The sequence below is a fragment of the Embiotoca jacksoni genome, unplaced genomic scaffold (assembly GCF_022577435.1).
Source record: "Embiotoca jacksoni isolate LCO1_2020_lvr unplaced genomic scaffold, fEmbJac1.0.p SCAF_15, whole genome shotgun sequence".
Taxonomy (NCBI): Eukaryota; Metazoa; Chordata; class Actinopteri; family Embiotocidae; genus Embiotoca; species Embiotoca jacksoni.
In genome coordinates, this window is record NW_027185285.1 from 2,575,032 (window position 1) to 2,599,732 (window position 24,701).

The 24,701-nt window shown below is 39.7% G+C and overlaps 2 protein-coding genes across 2 annotated transcripts; both read right to left on the reverse strand.

Annotated features, from left to right (window-relative positions):
- Positions 1–4,704: 4,704 nt before the first annotated feature.
- Positions 4,705–12,637, reverse strand: LOC138197705 (dynein axonemal assembly factor 8). The gene is made up of 27 exons (XM_069148563.1): positions 12,617–12,637; positions 12,351–12,455; positions 12,183–12,269; positions 11,985–12,104; positions 11,747–11,849; positions 11,554–11,656; positions 11,233–11,475; positions 10,880–11,140; positions 10,669–10,795; positions 10,402–10,596; positions 10,180–10,308; positions 9,884–10,075; positions 9,672–9,779; positions 9,430–9,574; positions 9,006–9,297; positions 8,655–8,737; positions 8,318–8,472; positions 7,750–7,876; positions 7,457–7,588; positions 7,213–7,368; positions 6,396–7,031; positions 6,194–6,288; positions 5,990–6,104; positions 5,445–5,659; positions 5,262–5,347; positions 5,101–5,170; positions 4,705–4,948 (listed from the first exon to the last, which is right to left on the reverse strand). Exons 1-27 carry the CDS (start codon positions 12,635–12,637, stop codon positions 4,880–4,882), a joined length of 4,170 nt encoding a protein of 1,389 aa, XP_069004664.1. The 3' UTR covers positions 4,705–4,879.
- Positions 12,638–13,301: 664 nt separating this feature from the next.
- On the reverse strand, positions 13,302–15,788 carry igfals (insulin-like growth factor binding protein, acid labile subunit). Its single transcript, XM_069148781.1, has 2 exons — positions 15,718–15,788; positions 13,302–15,568 (listed from the first exon to the last, which is right to left on the reverse strand). Exon 2 carries the CDS (start codon positions 15,561–15,563, stop codon positions 13,830–13,832), a length of 1,734 nt encoding a protein of 577 aa, XP_069004882.1. The 5' UTR covers positions 15,564–15,568; positions 15,718–15,788; the 3' UTR covers positions 13,302–13,829.
- Between the last annotated feature and the right edge of the window lie 8,913 nt (positions 15,789–24,701).

Here is a 24,701-nt window from a genome sequence, read left to right on the forward strand (position 1 = left end):
TTAATCTAAATTTTGTTTAATGCAAACAGTCAAGCATCATTACTTTGACCAACTTTCTGAAGAAGTTTGATTTCTTATTAAAAGCACTTTGTTGACCTGGGACTTTATTAAAGGGTAAATAGAAATTTGCTTTCAGCTGCTTTGTAGGTATTCTTTTGTGTCTTTTTTAGATTTATACATTTGTTTTGTTTTTTCTACATAAGCTAATGTCTGAAGCTTTTTGTGTGTTCTGTGAAACATAATTTGAATATTTAATGTTTCCTGTTGTTAAATCATGGCATGGTTCTACATATTAAGATTTCATAGAAGAAGTACTTAATAGTTTCTACTTTCATAGTTAGATTTATAAAATTTCAATCAAATAAGTGCACATTTAAACTGCATTTTAGGCATAACCAGCAGCTGTAATATCAGTAAGGCACATGCTACATGTTAAGGCTATTATTCAATCAGTTAGTTTTGTTTTGTAGAAATTTCTATAGCCTATCCATTAGAGAAGCATGTATTGTATTTACTACAAGCCTGAAATGGTGATTTTTAATTTTTTTTTTTAATTTTTTTTTGTAGGAATCTAGCCTCTTGACCTTCTCTAGAACATATCGGCCTCTAACTCTAAAGTGCCTTGCCTTAGTCGAAAAGGTTATGTGTAGAATTGTCAGAGCAAACACAAGTAGTTGAAGCTTGTGCAGAGGTTTCTGCAAAATGTGTATTTAACTTTGCAGGAGCATTGACTATAATGTGTATATATGAATATATGCCAGTGTATTTGGCCAAATCCCAATGAGTATTCCTGCAGAAGATAATTGAAGTTGAACATTGTCAGTGCCTGTGTCCTGACTTCATCCTTAGAAATGAACCTCCCTTCTCCCCTCCCAACTCTTCACCTGCCCACCCGCCCACTCATTCCTTGGTTGTGGTGCTCTCTTGGTGCAGCTTCAGTCTTTGAAATTAGGTTTTTCAATTTAACATTTGGGAGTATGCAAACATAGGACACATTCATTTGTATAGCAACATCCAAAATGCATTTGAGACAGTTCAGTAACTTTCTGTTTGTTTTATTGTAATAATCCTGCAGTGAATGAAGAATTCCGTAGTGAACTTGTAGGTTGGATTTTGCATAGGATTTGTGCTTATAGTTCCTCTGATTGAAATGACCTTCTACTGTGTTAAAAAAAAAAAAAAAAAAAAAACTTTTTATTCTTGCTTTAAAGTCAGTAGAAAATCATGTATCGCCAGGTACACTTTTTGCTACTTATAAATATGGGAAAATGCATTGTTTACATTCACACAAATGACAATTAAGCAACTCAGAGGAAAAATATCCTGAAAGTTATGGTATTTTAGCATTTTGATTATATTACAGCATAAAAGGCAGGCTAAACACTTCTGGTATTGCATGTTATGCGATATATTAACCAGCAACAAAAAAAAAGGAAAAAAAAAAAAAAAAGGTCGCACTGTGTCACACTGCCAGAATATTTGTATTGACTTATTTTAGTGTAGTTAAGGCTTAATAACTTCTGCAAGCTTCGCTGCTACTGGAAAATTGTATTAATGTAGATTCTTGTTATACATTTAGGTGTTTGAATGTTGTTGTGCATCCACAGCTCAGATTTCAGAAACTACGAAATAATTTGTCTTCATCTAACTTGACTTAATCTTTTTTTGATTGAATTATTAATTTGTAAATCTTTTTGAGTCAGAGTTTCAGTGCTTTTGTAAATCACTTCGAATGATGTCATTAGCCTGTACTACTGTAGATCGTCCCTTTTTTTTTTTTTTTTTAATTGATTGAAGGTAAATGTATTTTTATTGGCTTTCTTTTCCCCGCGCACACTGGGATTGCAGTGTACGGTGCAGCTAATTCACAGGGTTCTTTGGTCTATTTTATTTAGCCTGTGAAGCCGACTAAATTAATGATGTCTGGTGTGAAAATCTAAAAATGAACCAAAGTGGTGTTCTAGTAGCTGTCCAAATATGTATTGTAAAGGGAAAATTTTACCCTTGAACAGAATTCACACAAGACACGGTCAAAACCTAGTATATGACTGTATTGTGGATGGAACTCTACAGGGCTTTTATTTTGAAATGAGGGCTTTTTATTTGAAACCGATACAGGATTTGGCTGACCAACGGTTGGTTACCTTATCTGTTAGTCGCGTGGCATTTGGCCGACCAACGGCGTGACTTTGACCATTTATTCACTCTGTGACGGGCATGGCTGGCCGAACTGTTGGTCCGGTGTTGGACAGATAGCCTGTAGTTGTGAACATGGGCGGGCGTGCCCAAAGCTATTAATAACAGTCGGCACATCAAGGTCATCTGCAGGAAACTGACACAAAGTCCAGCATTGTGAGTGGCAGGAATTCTGTTTTTGGATGGATTTTTTTTGCTTTAACATTTCATTCAGTAGGGACATACTGTATATCCTCTTCAACAACAGGACTATGCCAATGGCTTTTGCTTACAACATAAATGGACTTAGGCCCATTTTTTGCAGTTTTACCAAAGACCTGTATTGTTGTTATTTCTTTTCTACTACATTTTATCATTTGTTTTACTTCATTAAGAAACTTAAATTGATTTAACAAAAAAAAAAAAGAAAAGACAAGAAAATCACCTAGTACCTTAAATAGATAATGTTTGTTCATTAACAGTAATTAATTGCATCTTTTTCTATCTAAAGTTAGTTATAGTGAGTTGATACACAGATGATCAAAAATGCATGGGTCAGATCTTTACAAATTGTGTATTTGTACATTTGATTTTGTGTTCAGTATACATTGGCGTTTATGGCAGATTGTGCAATACTGGCTCGCACATGCTGACCTTAAACGAGGATTCAGTGTCAGTTTAATTGTTGTCTCCAGTGAAGGAATGTCAAAGTGACAGAATGACATTTGTGCTTCTGAAGTGGCCATATAAACTTCACTACAGTACTGTTTTGAAGTCAATTTTATTAGTAGATTTTGCTTAAAAACAATATCTAAATCAGTTTGAAATTGATAGGTATGCATTATATACTGTTATGATAGGCCTCCAGTGACTGTAAGGTGCTTTCTTTCTTTCTTTCTTTTTTTTCTATCTGACTCTGTTTATGTTTCTGAAAGCCGTGGTCCAAATTAGTTTTTGTTATTACGGGGACAGATGATGATTGTGAAGCATCAATGGCAGATACAGACATAATTTCAAATGAGTTGGCCCTCAGTCTCTCTAGAGATCTACTCGCCCTCAATTCAAGTTATCTTAAAAAAAAATAAATGACAGACATTCACTTGGTAAGCACAGCTTCCATTTCTTTCCATTTCTTCAGATTTGTTGAATTTTATCTCTGAACGGACCAATTACTCTTTCAAATACATCTGTGCCTTGAAGAATTACATAATGTGGATCGATTGAAGATACAAAACATAACGTGTCTAATTGGAATCAAAATTCCAGTGCCTTACAATATTTCTGTGGACCACAGTGTGATTGCTGAATGTCCTGTGCATTCAGGCCACTTGAGCTGAAAGGGAAAATGCTAATCTAATGAGATTTGCTTCTCCAGTTTGACAGGACGAAGCTGGGGTTCCAATTGAATGATAATCGTCTTTTCTCAGTCTGTATTTGCCATAAAATTCAAGAAAACCCAGCAATACCTAACCACTGAATACACAAGTTTGATCTCAATTAGTCATTTGGCACCAAAAAAAACCCCAGTTGTTTGTAAGGAAAAGCACCAAACAGGAAGAATCTTGTAAATGAACTGTACTAGATGTGTCACTATGCTCTGCATTGGAATAGTTTAATCTATTTTGCATTATTGTTAGTTGTTGTGTCTTCTTTGTTTTTAACATTATGAAAATGGAGCCAGAAGATTTATGCAATCTTGTACATGTATATGAGTATGATGTGTGGAGCTGTTCAAATTAATTAAAAATGCTATTGCAAAGTCAAAAGTAAAGAATCTGAATGTGGAACTAGTTGTTCCACGTACTTTAGAAAATTTCAGTAGAAATGTTATTATAACATTGAAGCCCTGAAATATTGAATGTATTGTTCTAAATTAGATATTCAATGAATAGGTCACTGGATATTATGGAGCGCAGTTAATTGATTATGATGTAGCATCTAGTTGTGAACTGCTATTCAATAAAATCTATTAGAACTAAAAAAAAAAAAATGCAAGTTTTCAAGTTTCTATTTGTCAGCATAATGAGAAAATATTAAGGAAAGAAATGTATTTTTCTCAGGGGAAAACAGTGATTTGATAGAGAATGTGTTCAATCTGAGGAAACTGCATTTCATGGATTTATTTACTTAAATGTCAGTGGGTTTAGACATTATTTATAGATTAAAAAAATATGTCCCTTATTTTGTGACAAGCTGTATGGATATGTAGGAAATTCTATACTGATAATTGTAGAAAATATTCCGTTGGTATATTGATATTTTTGTGTTGTGAACACAAAAACAGGTGCAAGTCTTAGAATACTAGATGTTTCTTTTCTACATTGAGGATTGTGTGCCGCATATTTACTGTAGTGTATTACTAGTTTGTTAACACTTGTTAAATTGTTACACTACAGTTATGCAATGGTTTACAGAGTTCACAAAATTATTTTTATCATCTTGAGAATTAAAATAATTTTTCATCTGAAACGTGTGAATACTTCTTGTCTCAAACACAACCAACAGAAAAAAAAGAGTTTGTCCCTTTGAGCTCAGATGGACAGAAGCTATTTATTTCATAACAGTAGCATGAATCATGTTTATAGCATCAAAACAAGTATTTCCTGAAGAATTTTAGTTGTAAATATTTTTTTTCAGAGCAGACTTTTTTTTTTTTTTTTTTTTTTTTAAATGGTTGGACAATCTACATACATTATTTATTGCTTTATGGCACTATGGTATCGCAGCTCTCAGGGGAGAGGGCATCAAATAGGTAGCATGTCAGCTTCTTGGCCTGGAGGAGAGAGCACAGCATTAACAGGTTATAAGTGACTTGTTGAAAGACAAAACAATATTTAATATACCTGGTTGGGTGTTCATTCAATGTGTTAACAGTAAATCAAAATCAAAGCAAAATTATGATTTCATGGTATTATTTTGTTTTACCTCTTTGTCACTTTCTGGGTAGAAGATCATATTTTCCATGTTTTGTAAGTCTGGCCTCTCCTTGTAAATGCTGGAGTGACAATGAAGGAGAAGTTATTTATGTGTAAAAAAAAATTTGTCAATGTACGCACACTACTTTTTTTCATTCTCTTTTCCTATACCTTTTAAGGATCAGGCTTAAACCTGCCACAATCTTTTCCCCTTGAAGAGCCATGATGAGACACGGAGCCGTGTAAAAACGAGCCATCTTTTAAAGACACAAGAGACCAAAAGGAAATCAGCAGCTTGATTTCGCCGCCTGCATTAAAAGGAACCTGTTCAAAAGCCGCGTTACATTCCCCCACCTTCTCTCTTCCACTCTGTGACACCGCCAGTGTCTCTGCGATATGGTCCTGCTGCTCGTTGTCCAGTATGCTCATCCTCCCCGCCACCAGATGGCAGCCTGACCTCAGCAGCTGCTCCACCACTTCCAGCCGGGCCGCCGCCTGGCTGTGTGGTGGAGCGTTTAAGGCTATCAGCAGGCAGGTTGTCTGCCAGCGGGCTCTGTGTATCTGGGACCCTGGTACGAATAAACAAGCAAAACAGGACATTTGGTTTGTGTACAGTTTACAAAGGTCACCTGGAACTGAGTCATGTTTCAACACGCTTTCCTACGCAGGTCCTGCTAAAACCCAATAAACGATTAAATAATTTAAAGGAAGCAATCTTAGTTCAAAAGAAAACAGACCCGTGCAATCTTTAACACTTTAAAGTGAGTTCAATAAAATGACAATCCTCGGGACGATGTGCATTCCCTTGGTTATGTGTAGGGCATAGCTGCTCCCAGCAAAAATGACCATTACATAGAGTGCCTGCTTATGAAAACAAACCCAGAAAAGTAAATCCAGACCTCCATTTGGTCCGGATGCCACAGAAGCTGACAGACTTCCCTGGGCCGCATGGGTCAGTGTGCAGCTCTGTTCACGCTCCACAGAGGCTGAAGGGTCCGAACACAAGCTGAGAATCTGAAACAAAACCAAAGTCTTTTATCAGGACTCAAACTAGAGCAGCTTCAATGTCTTTTCACCCACAGTCCGGTGTTCATCATCCAAACCTGTTCCCGTCTCATGGTGCTGGTCTCAGTGCAGCAGAGCCCCTCTGGGAAAAACCTCTTCACATCCTCGATAGCTTGTTGATATGATCCTGATCCTATAACAGCGGTTACTGACATCAGCATACATAGAAATCCTGCTCCTGAATGTGTTCCGTCTATGCAGCAAAGGACACTGATCACAGGTGCTATAACTGGGTCGTACCATAACAGGTCGTCCACGGGGACGAGTCCTCCTGGCCCAGCAAGTGCAGCAGACTCCTCACGGCGTTTTCTCCTTGGAGGCAGAGAGCCAGTGAGGAGCACTTGTTCTGCACACTTTCTGCAGGCGGTCGTGAAGTAGCATCACTTTTGTCCAGGCTCATTACCCGCAGGCTCACCAGGGTGAAGCCGCTCTGCTGGAGTTTGGAGAGTATTCGAGCCAGAGCGTGATTCCAGACTCTCGGTTTGAACAGGCAGACGGTGAGCAGCATCTGTGGATCTGAGCAGAAAGTTAACTGCTTTAAACTATCCTCCAACACCGGTAGTTGAATACACACCACAACAAGCTTACCGGGAATCAATTCGTGCTCAAAGAAGAAGAGGGATACTTGTCTGAGGGCCACTTCAGGTGTGGGTGACGTCAAGACATGCTGAGGCGGGTTCTGCGGTAGCAGCTTCCTCAGTGACGCAAAGGCATCAAAACCTCTCAGAGCGCACACCAGAGCCGGAGATGACATCAGAGCGTCCACGCTGCCGGAGCAGAGCTGCTCTCCCACCTCGTAGAGACTGAGCTCCTGGGCCTGAAATCGTGTCAACACGGGCAGCCACTTCAGGCCCAGCAGCTCAAACCCTGCATCACCTACAATATCAGTTAAAAAAAAAAAGCATTGTAATTACTGAGTGGCGTAAATTAAAAGGATTCTTTTGAAATAATTTACTCATACTAATTTGTTCATTTATTAAACTGTAGGTTTGTGTGTTTGTTTACTGCTACCTCCACTACAGGCTGGGCTCTCAGAAATACAGTGAACTTGAATCACCTTCGGGCCCTTCTGTCAGCACACAGTGTAGGAGGCTCAGGCCTTGACTCATGCTCTTCCCACACAGGGTCAGAATCACCACCTGCTCCATGTCAGAAGTGGACGCACGGGACAGGATCACACCGGAAGGATCTGGCACTGCCCACATGCACCTAACTAAAAAGAAAACTTGTGTAAAACATGTATATCGCGGAGGATCATCTTTTAGAATTTGCTCTGACCGTATATCTATAGTGCTGCTTACCAAAGAAGGAGTACAAGTTGCTGTTGTACAGCACAGTGTGGAAACACAATCTTGGCTCTACTGTGTGAACACCGTGACGCCTGGAGTGGATGCAACTCAGAAGCTTTTGAGCTTTGAATTCTCTCATTAGGGCTGAAACGGTGTGACAATCAGACAAGGTTATTTTAGGAGCAAAGAAAGACCTGCAGACAACAATGCCGACTGACTGCATTATCACACGCACATTTTTACATATTACATGATTTGTGGAGATGAATTGTGCTGTGGCTATAACTTGAGATGGGATTTGAGACCTGATGGCAGACTAACACTGTGGCGCAACGCATTTTCTTTCCTCAGAAGTAACACCAGACAGCGAGAGGGCAACTTCAGCTCCTCCCGATCCGGGACGGCAGCAGGTGGACCGCAGAACACAGTCGTCTAGAAAGATAAATGCAAAAGACTTCCATACTCAACGATGACAAATAAGTAAAAGAGTAACTCTTCCTATTCCTTCGCTGTAGAGTCCTGTGCGTATGGTTCGCCCCCGAACGGCTGGACGCCTGGCTCATCATTAGAAAAAGGCAAGCAAATATGTACCAAGATCACAATTTCGACTACGTTTTCCATTCTGAGATGAATGTCATGATAAGAGTAATTTCAACATCTTGGCAAGAACCAAACTCAAAAAGAACCAAACAAAAAAAAATATATGATTATTATTGTATATCTGACTTTTTCTTGTGTGGTTATATGTATTTGTTTTGTTGTGGATTGATTCCTTCAAATGGTCTCATAGTCATATGTCATCTTGTTCCTCCTTGTTTTACACACAGTCCTTCTGACACTCTGTCCTGTGAAGGAGTATCTCAGTAGGTCTACCTGCAGGTTGGTGAGTCCCAGAACGGCGGCTCTGTTGCTCGGAAGCTGCAGCCTCTGCAGCCCGATGAGACCGAAGCCTCTGCGTTCACATGCAGCCAGCACTTGGCCGTAGCAACACGGAGGCACAACAGGTGACACCACGAGGAGTAAGTCAGCTGGCCATCGGGGAGGGGGAAAGAGGGATTAGCAGCTGCACTCAAGTGAAAATCTTTTTATCCTTGCTTTGCTGCAAACAAACAATTCCCCTCAGGACAGTAAATGCGAAAGTTGAAAATTAAATGTGGACACAAGCCAGTTTTCTACTGTGTGGCAGCTTTGACTCACTGGATTACTGTACCTTTAGTTGTAGCACACAGAAAGGAGGATGTTCTGCTTGAGTTTGACAGGCTGCCCTTGATTCTGTCATCTGAAGGTACAACGCTATGAAAAAAAAGAAGAAAAAAAAAAAGAGAGAGAAAACATAGAGTAACTGATTAGAACATTATTGAAATTTAAAGAAAAAGCAGTGTCAGGGTAATAAAGGGATTATGCTTTAGTATGTGCCAGCCTCATAGTCCCCTGACTTTAACATCACTGACAATATTTAGTGAGAGAAAATTCCTAAATCAGGAACAGAGAAACACTCTGCAAGCTGTTGTTGTGTTGATGTTGAATGACGCTTTTCCATTCTGAGATTTTGACGGCAGACCTGTTCAGACGCTGATTGTGATTCTGTGGACTTCCTCCTCCAAGTCTTCCTGAAAACCACAAGCACAGCTCTCTCTGGACTTCACTGGCCAGTTGAGGGGAGTGGACGATCAGAGGTTCTTGACTCCTGCAGTGCCGGGGGTTGACGGACGTTTTTTCTGCCTTTTCGGTGAGCAGAGGTCCTAAGGAACTAGTTAAGTCCTTCAACAGTGAGTGGGCATGAGGACCCCGAACAGCCAGCGCGAGGACGGGTCGACAGGTCTCATCAGTTCTCTTGTTACCTGGGACACTGCCTGAATGAGAGGAAGAGGTTTTTTTTATTTTAATTCAGTGAAGACACATATCCAGGCCGTCACGTGCACCAGACCCAGTGAGGCGAGTAGAGGTACTGAGTAATTTAAAGAACAGACGGCATTATGTCCCACCAACACTGTCGCTCAGGAGCCCCTGAGGTGGATAAAGCAGCCGCAGGCCACACACATCGAGTCCTGAGTCGAGGACCAGCTGGAGGGTGTAGTGTGTTATGAGAGGATGTTGAAAGAAGCCACTGGAACCCAGAACAACTGATACCTACAAAAACCAAGGGAAAGATAACACAAATTCACTTACAGTTTAAAAAAAAAAAAAAAAAAGAACAACTACAGCAAAGAGTGGACGACGCGCTCACCTCCGTGTGCAGCTCCTGTGACGTCTCTCTCCCCTTAGACACATGTTCCTGAGTCTCCACAGTCTGCCAGCAAAACCCCGGACCGAGATCAAATGACCAGTCTATAACCTAAAATACAAAGCCGGGGGAACAATATGCCGTCAACAAAACACGACATCATGTAAGTGCTCAGAAAGACTGTACATTAAAGCGCACTCTCCGTAGCAACCCACCTTTTTGTTGGAGGTGGCAGAGATGAAACAATTCAAGCAGCATGAAGGCAGGTGGATGGGTGAGGCATGGGGTTGCTGTTCCAGCAGCTTTGTGAGCTGAGGTAGCCAGTTGGCAATTACGGTGAGCGAAGTCTCAGACAGGAACCTGCAGACGTGGTTGTAGAAAGGTGCACGGATGTCGCTGTCCCTTTTCTGCGGAACAAACAAACAAACAAAAAATACAAAATAAAATCTGTGTAAGTGTCAAACTCAAGGGACAATGTAAGTCAGTGCTTTTTGGTTTGTTTTCTCTTCACCCGTGGTGTATAGCAGTGATGAGCCACGGCTAGAACATGCAAAGCGAGTTCGCCCTCTGTCCACCGCTGCTGGAGTCCTGCAACCCAGAACGGGACTTCGTCTTCATCGTGACTCGGATCCGGGTCAGCCTACAAAACACATGAATAATTGACCTGACGCGGCGAGGCATGAACTCACCTTCACAAACAATATACTATGACATGCATCAGGAGCTCACTGACCAGAGACAGAAACCAAGCCACTAAAGCGTTGTAGATGTGTGACTTGGCTGCAGCTGGATGCAGATGTTTTCTTTTTCTGTCAGCTCTGTCACTGACCACACCAGGACTGGAGAGGTTGACAGTCAGCAGCACGCAGCTTTTGCTTTCATTATCTGCCGCTGGCAGCGTGCTGATTGACTCTGGATGAGATGCTTCCTGAAAAACAATTGATAATAAGTGTATGCAAATGTTCTGTAAATGTATCATTTTAAATTCTTTGGCACTTACAAACTCATCCAGAACATCAGTCCTCTCAGCAGCTGGCCGCTTCAGATTCACAGATTTGTTTGGATGATGTTTTTTCAGTTGTTTAAGGATTTCAGACGTCTGCTTAATGTGCCGTCTTTGTAGGTCACTGTTGAACACATTCATCGTCATGGTTAAGACATTTGTTTACTGCTAATGATGTGCTGAATGAAAAACAGAGAAAAATCCAAACCTCTGCTGCTTTGGTTCTTTGATTGAACTTTGCTCGACAGTCGGTGTGGGTTCCATTTCAGGTTTTCTGGACTTTACAATTGACTGTTGATCTCCACACAGATGTTGGGAGTGATAACCACCTGTGGACTCTACAGGTTGAGTTGGCCTGTCTTCCATTTCTTCTGCTTCCAAAAGATTTGTACATTTCTCAGAATATTTATTCCCATTTAAGTTCTTCTCCCTTAGTTTTTGAAGCAACATGCTCTTGCCAGTCCCTTTCCTGCAAGCAGAGAAATGACGACATGACCTGAAACAAAATGAGCTGAACTGAAGCATGACAAATATTTGTAATGCAGGACACAGTGTATTTACCTGCTGCCCTTTTGTGATCCAGTGTGCACTTTAAGATTGTGTTTCTCTGCAGGTGGTGATACCTGGTGCGTGTTGTGTTTGGCTGGCGACTCAGGCTCTGATGAAAGATTTGGGGATGTTCTTGCTGGTTTTATTGAAGGATCAGGGGAACGCAAGTCAATATAAACAGTGGGACATTCCTGGTGGCTCAGCTGCAACTCTGATGCCGACTTTTCCAGTGATATGTTCCTCATATTATTTTGTCTGCAAGAAACAAACAGGGCAATTGTTATTATAATCTGACAATTTTGGTCATAAAACCTCAGCAGTGATTTGACTTACCTGATGCAGTTTGGACTTTTCACAGGCTCTGACAAAGACTGGTTCTTACAGAGAGCAAGAAGTCTCTTCATTGTATTTTCCTGTGACCGTTTTCTGTCACCATCTATCAACAATAACGCAAAATTATCCTTTCATAGTCCCACATATTTTATTGATCGGCGTAGCTCCAGTGAAGTGTGTTATAACGACTTGCCTGCATGTGTTTCCACAGGTGCATCTGGTACATATTGTTGCGGAGACATCGTGTCCATTTTGAGATTTTGGAGGACATCATCCAAATCCCACTGGTCAAGCCTCTGAATATAAGTGTCACGTGTAAATTTAAAAAAAAAAAGTGTATGTTATGAAAAGGTACAGTTAATAGAGAATATTTACCTTTATGAACCCTAAGTGTGTAAGATTATTTGTCTCTTTTAACTTTTCAAACTCACCGCGAGTGAGAGAAAATGGAAACCCTCATCAGATTTTGTATTGTCCACATTTTCTTTTGAGGAGGCAGTCAGCCTGGCTTCATCGTTCAACGCTATACTATTGGTCTCACAAGCACCAGCCTTTAATGGTGAAAGGAAAGGATGTTTGCATATGGCTTGGCTTGACGGTGGCTGCAGATTAATAGACCTATAACACACCTCAGCGCTGTTTTCTACTAAGTCATCTTCCTCAAGCTGTCTGCAAATGTCTTCTCGCCATGTCTGATTCACTGGTTTCAACAGCTCCTGATTGAGAAAACGCACACAGATATCAATCATTACTGGTCATGTTTTGCTTGGGGATCATGACTTTTACAATCCACTAACCTGTATTTCAGCATCTTCCACTGAAAAACTGTCAAAGTTTTCAGGGACCTTTAGGGAAAGCCCAGCCGGTCTTTCATATATGGTGACAATCTTGTCTTTCTCAGACTGTTATGTTAAAGGGACACATTATTATCTTTTGGTTATTTACATTTGTAAATCAAGTCGTGTATATATATATATATATATTTTTATTATTTTTTTTTTTGATCAGTTACTAGAAATTCAATTTTAAGAAAGAAAAAAAACAACAAAAAAAAACAGCTTACTGATGAAAAATCGAAGTCCATGGAGGGTATATGCGGTTTAACTTTCTCCGAAATTGAATTCCAACACGAAGAATGATTAAAATCCATGTCTATCGGCCCAAAAACAAGTCAGCGAGTCAACTAAAACTACGTTTTGTAACGTTACCGTTGATGCGCCGCGCTGAAACGTTTTCTTGGTTACCATTGGCAACAGCAAACTTCCAGTCCGGTGCACGTGTACTCCGCAACAGTGTTGCGTTCAGGTGCTGCCAGATATATCGCAACTCAACGCGTCGCGCTCGTGAAACGCAGGAAAGTATAACTGAACAAACGACTACCCAAACGTCATAAAACTTGTGTTGTGTGTGTGTGTGTGTGTGTGTGTGTGTCATGTTCGAGGTATGTTAAACTCTGTAGTCTATAAAATGTATACCCGTTGGCCATTGCTCTTTACATACATTCTTGGATGAAATTGCGCACTTTTGTGGTTAGCTGACGTCATTCAGGAAGTCAAAGCTCACTTGTTTTCAGCAGTGACAGCCCGGTCCCACTAATAGGTAACTAAACTGTGTTACGGCCTAATGTTTTTCAAATTCAAAGTCATTAAAATACCATTACAGTTTGATGCTTGCACACTATTTAAAATAAGTAAAACTTTAAAATGCTCCAAATTATCAAAAAAGAAAAAAAAAAACTTTGCAATGCATCGCATTTAAATCTGTTTTTATTAAATAAATCCAGCAAATCCATCTCCATATCGAGCAACTCCACCAAAGAAGTAAAACTCTTTACAGTCCATCATATTCTCTAATATTCGCATGAATTGAATTGTTACAAACCAGTTGTTGTGGATTGGTTCCATCAAATTGTCTCTTTTTCTGAAGTGTTGACAATTTGCCAACTGTCATCACCCACATCTACAATTACATGTTCACGTTTAACTTTAACATATGGAAAAGAAATATAGGTTGGTTGATCTTTTCTTTGGAGAAAAGTTTCAGCACCCCCCCAAATATTTTTTTAGAAACAAAGAACATCTTCTGTTAAGGCATCAGATGGTTTAAAATGTATCTGTTGTTAATTGATATGAAATAAGAACCTGAAACATATACCAGTATTACAATTTAAATGTTGAAATTAATGTGAATAAATTTACACTGATGAAAATATAGTATAGGAAGCAGTTTTGCAAGTTTCTCTATTGGGTACCAACCATTTCCCTAAACATGTCTTCTTAGCAGCTTTGAAAATGTTCACTGTCCACATCCCGTAGGTCTTGACCAGCTACTCGTGGTGGGCTGGTGCACGTGATGTTGTTGTATATGGTTATGGTTGTGTCCGGCTCTTCACCCTCAGCGTGAGTTTCCACTCGTCGAGGTATCACAAGCGGACTCCTCAAGCTGTAGTTTCTGAGTGTGAGGGCGCCGCAGTCACATTTCCACCGGTTTCCTGACAGCAACAGTTTTTCCATGATCTCTGAGAAATCAGGGGTCATACTTGTCAAGGCATTTGCTCTCAGGTCCAGATAGCGCAGCCTTGGAAGAAGCTGCTTTGTGCCATTCTGCAAAAACTGTCGACATTCGTTGTTGGACAGCAGCAAGTACTCCAAATTCTTAAGGCCAGAGAATGTTTGGGTTGTGAGAACCTCCAGGTTGTTGAAACTCAAGTCCAGTCCCAATAGGCCTACCAGATCCACAAAGCTCTGATATTCCACCGCAGAGATATTGTTGTGCTGCAAGAAAAGCCTCCGTAAACCCGAGAGTCCAGTAAAAGCATGAGTTGTGATCCTTGTAAGGCAACCTCTGTCCAGATGTAGGCTGTGAAGCTTGGAAAGACCTTTGAACACTTGGTCTGGCAGACTTTGGAAGCAGCTCCCAGAGAGGTTGATGACAGCTACATGTGAGAGGCCTGTGAAACTACCCACTTGTGCTTCCTGCACTTGATTGTACTCCAGCTCTAGGACCTCCAGGTGGCCAAGCCCCTCAAAGATCCTCTCCCCCAGAGTTCGAATCCTGTTGTAACTGAGTCGCAGTTCTTCTAAGTACTGCAGGTCACGGAAAGTCCTGGGCCTTATCCCAGTGATCGAGTTGTTGGAAAGACGCAGCACATGAAGACTGTGCAGGCCCAGGAAAGTGTCGTCATGGAGAGAAGTCAGTTTGTTGTTCGTCAGATCCAGCCATCTCAGCGACTTCATGCCCACAAAAGCTCTGGGTACCACTGTCACTATCTGATTCTGGGCCAGGTAAAGCTTCTGCAGTTTAGGGAGCTTAAGAAATACATTAGCTTTGATGACCTTGAGATAATTTCCAGTCAGATCCAACTCTTTAAGCTCAGCAAGATTTTGAAAGAGCTGTGGCTGCAAGTAAGCAAGTCTGTTCCCTGCGAGAATGAGCTCTCGTAGGCCTTGCAGGTCATGGAAAGCTGTCTCCGGTAAGACTGTTATTGAGTTCCACCCAAGGTTGAGAAGCCACATGTGTGAGAGTCCTGCAAACAGTCTTTCCTCAATGCGACCGAGCTGGTTGTTGTGCAGACTAAGTGAAGCAAGGTTGGGTGTATTCTGGAAGATTATACCTGGCAACACCCTGACACGGTTTCTCTCGAGGTGAATGTGTGCCAGCGACCTAAGGCCTTTGAAAGCCTGAGGGTCAAGGGTCATCAGCTGACCACTCTGCAGGTTCAGAAAGTCCAGGTTGGTGAGGTCCCTAAAAGATGCCGCTGGCAGCGAGGTGAACAAGTTGCCATCCAGCCAGAGAGTATGAGTGGATGGTGGCATGTCAGTTGGCACTTGGGTAAGGTTACGAGCACTGCAGTACATGTTGAGCTCCAAGCTGTAGTCATCGTGCAGACAGGTGCACACCTTGGAGCAAGGAACGGGATCTTCGGCCACCTTCTCCCCTGCTGTGTCGGAGTCTGGCAACACCAGTGATGTTCCCAGTACCCACACAACCAGCAGCACAATGGTTTGCATACCAGCTGTGGATAGAATATCAACATCATAATTAAAATAGCCCTTAAATTCAAACAGAAAAAAATATTGTCTTTGAAACAAGTACCTTCCTATTTTTGTCATTTTCAAAAGAACTTTAAAATTGTTATCGTTTTCACGTGTAAAGATTGCTTACCTTTAAGTCTCAGAGGTCTTAATTTGAGGTGGACAGGCTGTGGAATACTGAAAGACTGACGCTTGTGCAATTGTTTGCATTCTGAATGGAAAGTCTGCCAAGCCCCCAAACCTTTTTTAAGTGCAGTGCGCTGAATGTGTACTATTAACCCATTCATTTCCCTTAGACTTGACAGTAAATGTCCATATACTGACCCTTTTTCTCAGAGTTCTCTGTTACATTTTCTTGGTTGCCTTTCACCAATATCAATGCTCAATTCAGTGCCATAAACAGATGTCCTTACTAATTATACTATTATAGTCTGTAAAATGAAAAATATACTTTACATGGCTTCAGTAAGGCCTGAATTTAATTCCTATGTAAAATATTATATATATATATGTATATATATACACACATGTATTTTTGTTATTCATAACTTTTCCTCCCATGTACAGTGTTACTAACCCAAAAAAGCCTTCACCATGAGTGGCGTTTGGGTATTTACTAAAGTCCTGTCACTGAGTGTATTTACTGTAGGTTTTAACTGATATAGTGGTAAAGAGATAAGATGAACCCAGTGCCCTGGACCCTTGACTGAGTTAATAACTGTCTCCTTTTTTTTGCCTGTACTTAACACTTGATCAAAGGAACATTTGACAAAGGATAATATGACGCGAGATTGTTTTTAATGGCTTTATTCAAACTTGGAAGTGTATACCATGTATTAAATATGAATTCAAGCATCACCTTTGCCTTAACACCTTATTATATATTATTATATTTGAATATTATCAACTGCACACACTTGTCTGCACAATGACAGCAGCTGCATGTGACTGACACTTCATAAAAACTAAAATGCCAGTGCCATCACTGCTTCATCCACTCGGCTGAAAGTGCAGGATGAGTTCAGTTTCAGGGGTCCATTTCCTAATCACATCTGTTATTGTAATGACTAACTTTCTGTTTACTCTTCTTCTTGGTATCTGGGTTCTTTAGATAACCATGAACTGGTCATGCTCTAAAGGACAACCAAATCTAGATAATATTTGCTTTGCATTGTGCTTGCACATGAATTTCATCGATTGACTTGCCCACACTGGATTTGTAACCCTGTGAAGGAACTAATACATCGTCTTAAGTTTCTAATGTCTGTTACACAAATCTGGTGAATGACTTGGCAAATTGTTATCAGGTAGGTACGATTCATGAAGCACAACACACCCTTACCTCCTTCCTAGAGTTACACTTTAGATTTACTTACAAATCCATTGCCTTATCAAAACATTTTATTTACATGGTAGATAGTAGTTATTTTTATTTAAGTCATGGTCCAAATCAGATTGAGATTTCCTGAATTCAATGTTTCAGATTTGATCTAAAATCAACATTTTTAAATGTGCAGATAATGTTTGCTGAACATATTTTTTATTAAATAATACATATGACAGTAAACAGACTGATTCTCAAGTATATTTTCTGTTTTTGTGGAGCAACAATTTCAATTTTTTTTCTCATGATAAAACACATTTATGTCTTATTCCAAAAATAATCACATGTTGTGTGGCATATCAATTATGTCATATGTAAACACGACATGTCTTCATTGTCCTTTTTAAACACTCTAATCCTGATGAAATTTCGAACCTGCACTGAGAAGACGGAGAGCTGAAATTCCTTTTATTTTTTTTATTTCTCTTGCCAGTAGGGAGCACTGCTGGTCTGTTGTCATATCTTGGTCCAGCAGCTTGTATCATTTGTTTGTAAAGGGCTCTCCTAAGCTTCTCAAGAAACACAGTTTCTTGAATGCTAAATAGAATATGAGCAGAAGTGATAAGAAATTGATTTTTAAACATATTTCATTTATAGACGTCATGCTAGACGTTGCTCTCGTAACTGTTGATGTCTTTGGCCACCGCTCACAGGCCGCACTATTTCAACAACGAAGATGTATTTTAAACGTAGTTCGGTTTTCTTTAGTTTTTCGTTTCATAGAATGAATATCAAACCATTCTACATAGAAAGAATTAAAACACTGCAGTTTTTACTGCTGTTTCAGTCCAAATAAATTGCCATGCAGAATGGCTGCCATTGTGAGTTGTTTCATGATTGTTGCTCCCCTAACAAACATCTCTAATTGGCTCATTCCCCAGCACTCAACCAGACACAAAGGTTTCCAGCTTTGTCAGTTGCCGTGGGCTCTCTGAGTGGAGGAGAGGAGTCTCCTCCTGCGTTGCCTCTCGAAGGATCATTTTCTCAAATAATTCTGGATAAATTTTGTGCCTCCGCATCAGCGGAGAACAGGTCTGAAAGGCATGATGTCAATCTAAATTGGATAGATGCATGCTGATCAGGGCTGAAACTCTTCGTACCCAGTCCGTCACTCAACTGCTCTGCAAAGATATGTCAGGGATCGCTCGACATGTAATGCCAGGGAAGCTCATTACAAACATTTAGCATCCATTCAAACATTAACTGAGCATAATGAACCCCAGGATATATTTAGCTTTCATAGGCTTGTTTAGGTCAGGCATGTTTAATGATTGTCTGGCAACATCATTGGTATTCATCCAAGGTTTTATGTGTAGTATATTCAGTGTACTTATTTATTTCATTGTGTAGATTAAAGTCAAAGTCTTGTTTCACAAATGAGGTAAATGATCTTTTTAATAAACCCATCCTCCACGTCAACTTTAACTTTCGCTCACGTAAAACACAGAATCACCATAATCATATCATCTGCAGAACGTGGCCATATGTGTCCATTCCTAACTGGAATAATGTCCAAACATGCCTATCTCACCGGTAAGAAATTCCATATTCATTTCGGTGGGAATGGATTCTTGGCGTGGGCAGGTGGAGATATAAATTTGTCACTGCACTGACTCAGATGTTAGTGCTTGTTTTTTTTGTTTTTTTTATAAATAAGCTTCTGTCCAAGTGTTTGTACACAGCTCATGGTCAGCGGTGATTTGCCTTTGAAACCGTACAGCTTTTCCTGTTGCTTTGTCATGCTTAAAACAGTGTATGATAAAAAACCAGTACTAAAAAGGTTCACTAAGGTATTACCTGATGTGTTTTTGTACAAAGACAGCCAAACACCACCGTCCATTCCCAGGTGAGCCTCAGATAAGTACATAAAAGCCAGCTGAATGTAGGAAACTGAACCTCATCATCGAACAAGTCGTATAAAGCGACAGATTACTCCCCCTGTGATGGTGCAGTGGGCTTCTGGATACGCATAATGTTGGACCCTCCTGTTGGTCTCATCTGCTGCACATAACATGATGTACAGTAGTGCATGGAGGACAGCCAAAGGAATTACTTTCATGTGTTGTGTTGCTTTAAAAGGGCCAGAACATCGAACAAGGAAAAGGAAAGGTTAAAGGATGGAGCTCTTTTCTTATTCGCTGGTAGTAGCCAAGCAGAGAGACTTAATTGACCGCAATTATTTTCTTGGTCCTTAACACAGGCCGAAAGTGAGGACAGTCCAGCTTCATACTTGCGTACATACTTCATACATACACATACATTAAGTTTCCTTTATTGAATGACAGCACGCTCAGTCAACAGTGCCCTCCACTGGTAGAGTGTTGGGCTATAAACCTGTCCCAATAATTTAAAACTGAACAAAGACAAACATGTCCTTATCGAGAGAGTCCAGCTTCATAGCACGTTTGTTCAGTGGCCTTTCACCCATCGAGGTGACAGCGGTTCAGTGCTGCTCCGAACCCCATAGTGCCACCTCACCCTTGGACAGCAGAAGACCCTCAGCACCCCCCTGCAGTGGCTATTAATAACGTTCGCGGCTGCCAGTCAGGAGAATGCATTGGCTTTGTCTTGACATCTGGAAGGTGATGGAACTCAGCTGCTGTTCGTAAATTGATTGTGATCATTGCGACCAGAGCCAATCATCGCAGCTGATAACGAGATTGAGCCTAATGACTGTAACAGCTGGATTCCTGCCTCGCTGCTGCTAAATCTTATTTGAGCTATAACATTAAAACATTAATACCTGTGGTAAATAATTAGACAAAATACATGCAGACTATACTGTATTGTGCCTAAGCTTAGTACTAACCTGTAAACCTCATATATGTACATAATAATGAGGCTTCGCAAGTCAGATTCATGTACATTTAAAATAGAGATTATGGTAAATACTTAAAATACAGAATTTTAACCTTTCTTAAGAAAAAGAAAAGAGCCTGTTTTGTAACAAAACAAAAACGGAAAAAGGCTTTCAGGATTTACAATCTCAGGAGCTTGTTTCCCAGAAGGATTAATGAGGATGTTGGGAGTTTTAGTAGTCATTTAATAGTGGACAACAGTTTTTAATAACTTCTTAGATACACTGTCCCTATTTCTGTGATTTCTTTTTATTCAGAAGTAGTGTTTACGCAACATTTTATTGTGTGCTTTTATGATGAAATATACCTGTTTGCAGAGTTGCATCATCTCTCTAGCCAGCTAAGTTACACTCTCAGTAAGTTAGGAGCATATCTGAAATATATTTTATTTTGTGTATGTACTTAATTTGAATGTAACTTTAAACTGATGCTGACTGTTGTAAACTACAAAAACTGCCAATTTGTTGGCTTTCAAGAAAAATGCTTTTTCCAATTTAACGTCATTAAAGCTCCACTGAAACTCTTTTCTTTTTTCTCTCTATCATCCTCTCTTGTGAAGGTATGCCCAGCGGATTCACTAATGTGGAGGAAACCTTTGACTTTGCTGAATAACCTTGAAGACGCCCAGGCAATGTTAGCTGAAGAACACAAGTGAGAGAGAGAGAGACACACACAATCAAACACATTTCAAAGTCTGTCTGAATTAGCAGCCAGGAGGAGACCTGGATCTCTTCCAGAGGAAGAAAGAAAAAGCAGCTGATGAATCCCAGTAGAGTCTTAGAAAATCCATAGCTTCCTTCAGGTATTGCTTTCATTTATTCATTTGTTTATATATGTCACAACGCCTTAGGATGACAGGCAAACATATTAATTGTGAAATTAAATTAACGTTTTATTTATTATGTGCTTGAAGCTATACTTTTTGTTATCTTTTATGTGAAAAAAATACAGAGTCTTATAAGCAGGTTGAGCCCAACATAGGGCTGACAAGTACACAGCTACATTCTTATATGGAAATGCTTTTTTTTTTTTTTTTTTACAGGACTTTGTCTATAGAACTGATTTAATTCAGATGCATTGCACTGAATGTTATTTTGAACAGTGAGATTTTCATTTTCCACTGCAGATGTGTCCACATGTTAGAGTGATCCCACTTTGGAGTCAGAGCCATCGACATCTTGATTTATGCGGGGCAAATGCACAAACATAGCAACAGGCTCAGCTGAAGCATCTGTCAAAGTCTGATGACATATTATGAACTTGCTATGTCTAACGTGAGTTGTCAGCTCCTCTGCCTTTTTGCCATGCTGCTGCAATTTTGAATGCAGAGTAGATCTGGGTTCGAAGCTTAGTTGACAGCAGTTGCAGCTCAAGTGGCATCCGAAAAGTAAAGCCACAGTCCTGATCTGAACACAAAATCCAGGAACCGCTGCTTTTCTTCTGACTGTTAAACTTATGCAACTCTTCCTTTTTTGTTTCTTGAGACACTGTGATATCAGGAAACAGCTCCCTTAATAATGCCAAAACATTACTTTTAGTGGGCCAGTCCACCAGTGTGGATCAGCATGTTTGTGCACTTGACATCAATTATCCAAATGACAGGGAAATATCCGCCTTTTGCGACTTCTTGTCAAAATTGAACATAATCTTTGCAACAGCCCTCCAAAAAAAAAATCAAAATCTTTATCTTTATCCCTTTCCAATAGCAAAAAAATATTTGCTATGTCTCCTTTATACTCATGTTCTTATATGCTTTTATGACTTTACTTCACTTGTCAACAGCCATGACTTCAGTTGGTTTTTTTTTTTGTTTTTTTTAACAAGCCCTCGGCAGTGAGTGAACAGCCGTGACAAACACCAATGTTTCTGAAATACCTTTCTTTTCTCAACAATAATAGTGTGATACTTCCTTTTTATCCGCTTTAAAACTTGACTGTGACCCATATATCTGATATTTTAGCTCTTGGAACTTTTCATTGCTCACTCTTGGCTGGAAATGTATGTCTATATATGTATGTTAGTGTGGTAATGTATGATACTATCTGACATACTCCTCTGTGTGCACCTGTCATATCATATTGGTGGCAGATGTATTCTTCCCAATGAGGTCAAGTGTGACTGGCTTTTTTTTCTTGTGATTAAAGCAGATATTAATTAGCGATTGCGGCAGTTTGGCACAAAACATCTGTCAGTCTATTTTTCTGATATTTAAGCAGCATTTTTTAGATTATGGTTGTTTTTTTCTGTAGCTTAGACAAAGTTGTTGTTCATCATTTCAGGTTTGTACAATAATCAGGGCGACATATAAATCCACATAAAGCACAGCAAGTCTGCAGACAAATGTCAATTAAATTCTTTTAGTGCATGCTCCAATTCATTGGAAATGTAAGACACCCCAATTCCTCATAACCATTTATTCTGAAATGACCTATTTGTTCATCATATAAGCAGGTGAAAATGTGTCATTGCAGGGTAATAAAAATGGTTGTGTGTTATCAATCCGTAGCCCACGGCTCCTGCTCCACATTTAGGGTAGTAGAGTGAATAAATGTGGATGGAAGTGTAGGTCAATAATAAAAAATAACACTGTGCCTGTGGGATGAGGGGAATAATTGAATAGTTCCTTTTCTTAAGACAGGGATTGTAGCACACACATTATCACTCCAACAAGGTTTTATTGTAAAGCCACTGTTCTTGTTTCTAATTGCTCATGACGAGACTTGTCACCACAGGCTATTGCATACAGTAAAACTGTCCTCTCTTCAGCTTTATTTGAAACTTTAATAACAGAGCCTCAGCAGCTGAACAAAGCAGTTTTGTTTCATGCAACTACATGACAAAATATCAATTTACTGTATCTCCAGCTACCCAAACAAAGATCATACGAGGATTCCTAGTGAGCAAAAGCTCAAGTTTCAGAGTGCTGAGGGAGGATATTCTTAGAAACTAACAACACCCTCTTCCTTTTTGTCAGATTTACTTTTGCAAACAGAATTCACTTTAGATTGTGAATAAATGAATTATTTAATAGTCCAACAGTAGTTTCACTGCAGAAGACCTTGTTTTGGCTGACTACATTGGCCCTGTTTCTGCCTTTTTTAAATATTGGCAACTGTTAAGCTCCTCTGGAGCAATACAAGGCTGCTTCATTCCATGTCATTTTATTTGGGCTGTAATCTTCACAGTTTTGTTGGCCTCCTGGCTGAGAATGGTTTCTGTAACGGGCTGGTGTCAGTTATTTTTAATGAATAAAATAGGCATGTTGTTTTCTCTGAGACATTTCATTTGCACTCAGTAAGTTGTGTTTGTCGTGTTAATGAGGGATTATTTTTGGTGGTGGAGGCAAAATAACAGCAATGTGCATTTACATTTTTTTTTTTTTTTTAAATCTTAGTTATTTGTTAAGTATCTATTGAGGTGTAAATTGTAATGAGGCAAGGTTGATTTGTGGATCTGAAATCTGAACTAAAGCCAGGTTTCATAAATGCCTTTTTGGCGTCTTCATCTCCAAAGAAAGTCGAGGACTTTATACTGTTCAGTGTATTGTGTGACTTTGTGACAGATCCGTCACAGAGGACTGATAAAGCGAAGGTGAGAGGCCTCATGGAATGAGTGCGAAAGAAAGAAATGAGATAAAGAGGTTCGGCCAGTCTCTGAGCACATTGAGACCGAAAAATTATAAGCTGTATCTGTGACCCGAGTTGAACTGTCAGCACCGAATGAAGCAAACAGAGACTGACAAGAAAAGGAAGGGGATTGAATTAATACACATGACATTTTTAAGTCCACTGAGGAATCTTTCTTTTTTAGTTTAGGTGTTTGTACTGAACATGTACTGAACAGAAAGATCAGAGGGGGAGAAGTAGTGAAACAAAAATAAACCTTACGGAAGACTGTGCCCTTTGTTGCTTTCCGAAAGCCTGTTAGTCTCCAGTTTAATTTCCTTGTGACCCAGAAGGTTTCCAACCAAGTATCTGAAAGTATTTCATCAGCTTGATCTGTGCCGTTAGTCCCACTCTCCATAACATTTCTTGATTAACCATGATCAAACTCAGAGCTCTATAGTTTTGATGTAATCAGACTAACCTTAGTTATTTTCTGATTTTAAGCTTCAATTGTTGACTGCACCTCAGTGACACATTTATGGAATCAGTTCACATTTACTTTTGTCTTAAATCTTTGCAAGATGTCTCCTTGATGAAGCTATTGTGTTGAATTTGAGGCTTGCATCTACTGATGTTTAATTGTGGGAACCAAAACCATATTGAAGTAGAGATTTTGTAAATGAAATGGTCACTGTAGACTCATGACCCAGCTGCAAAATCGCTTTACTCACTGAGCTGTTCAAAAAAAGGATCTGAGACACTAAGATAGTGGCCTTTCTATCTCGAACAGCCAAAGCAGGAAAGGTTACTCTTTACTTTGAAGACTTAGACTGTTTCACCAACGAAACCTAATAGAAATGAGATTAGTCAAGCTTCGTATGAAGTAACAGGTCTCTCCTGAAGGCTTAAGACTTATCTGTCACTAGTTCACTCATTCATTACATCTCCATCTCAGTCACTGAACTAAGTCTCTGCTGCAGTTAACATTGTGTGCAACTGCAACAGTTTTTTTTTTTTTTTTTTTTTTTTTTAAAGCAAATCCATTATTCCCTGGAGACTTCTAATACATTTCTTGGTTTATGTGACCTCTGTGTTGGAGGCATCGGTTTGATATCCTCGTGAATTAAGCAAGAAATAGCGAAGTGCAGGTTTGAATCAAAACTTTAATTTGACAGAATACAGTGTGGCAATTGAATAATACAAATTGCAATAATATGGGGAAATTATTTGAGGCCAAGTTATCACAAACTTTGTAAAGTCAGAGTTG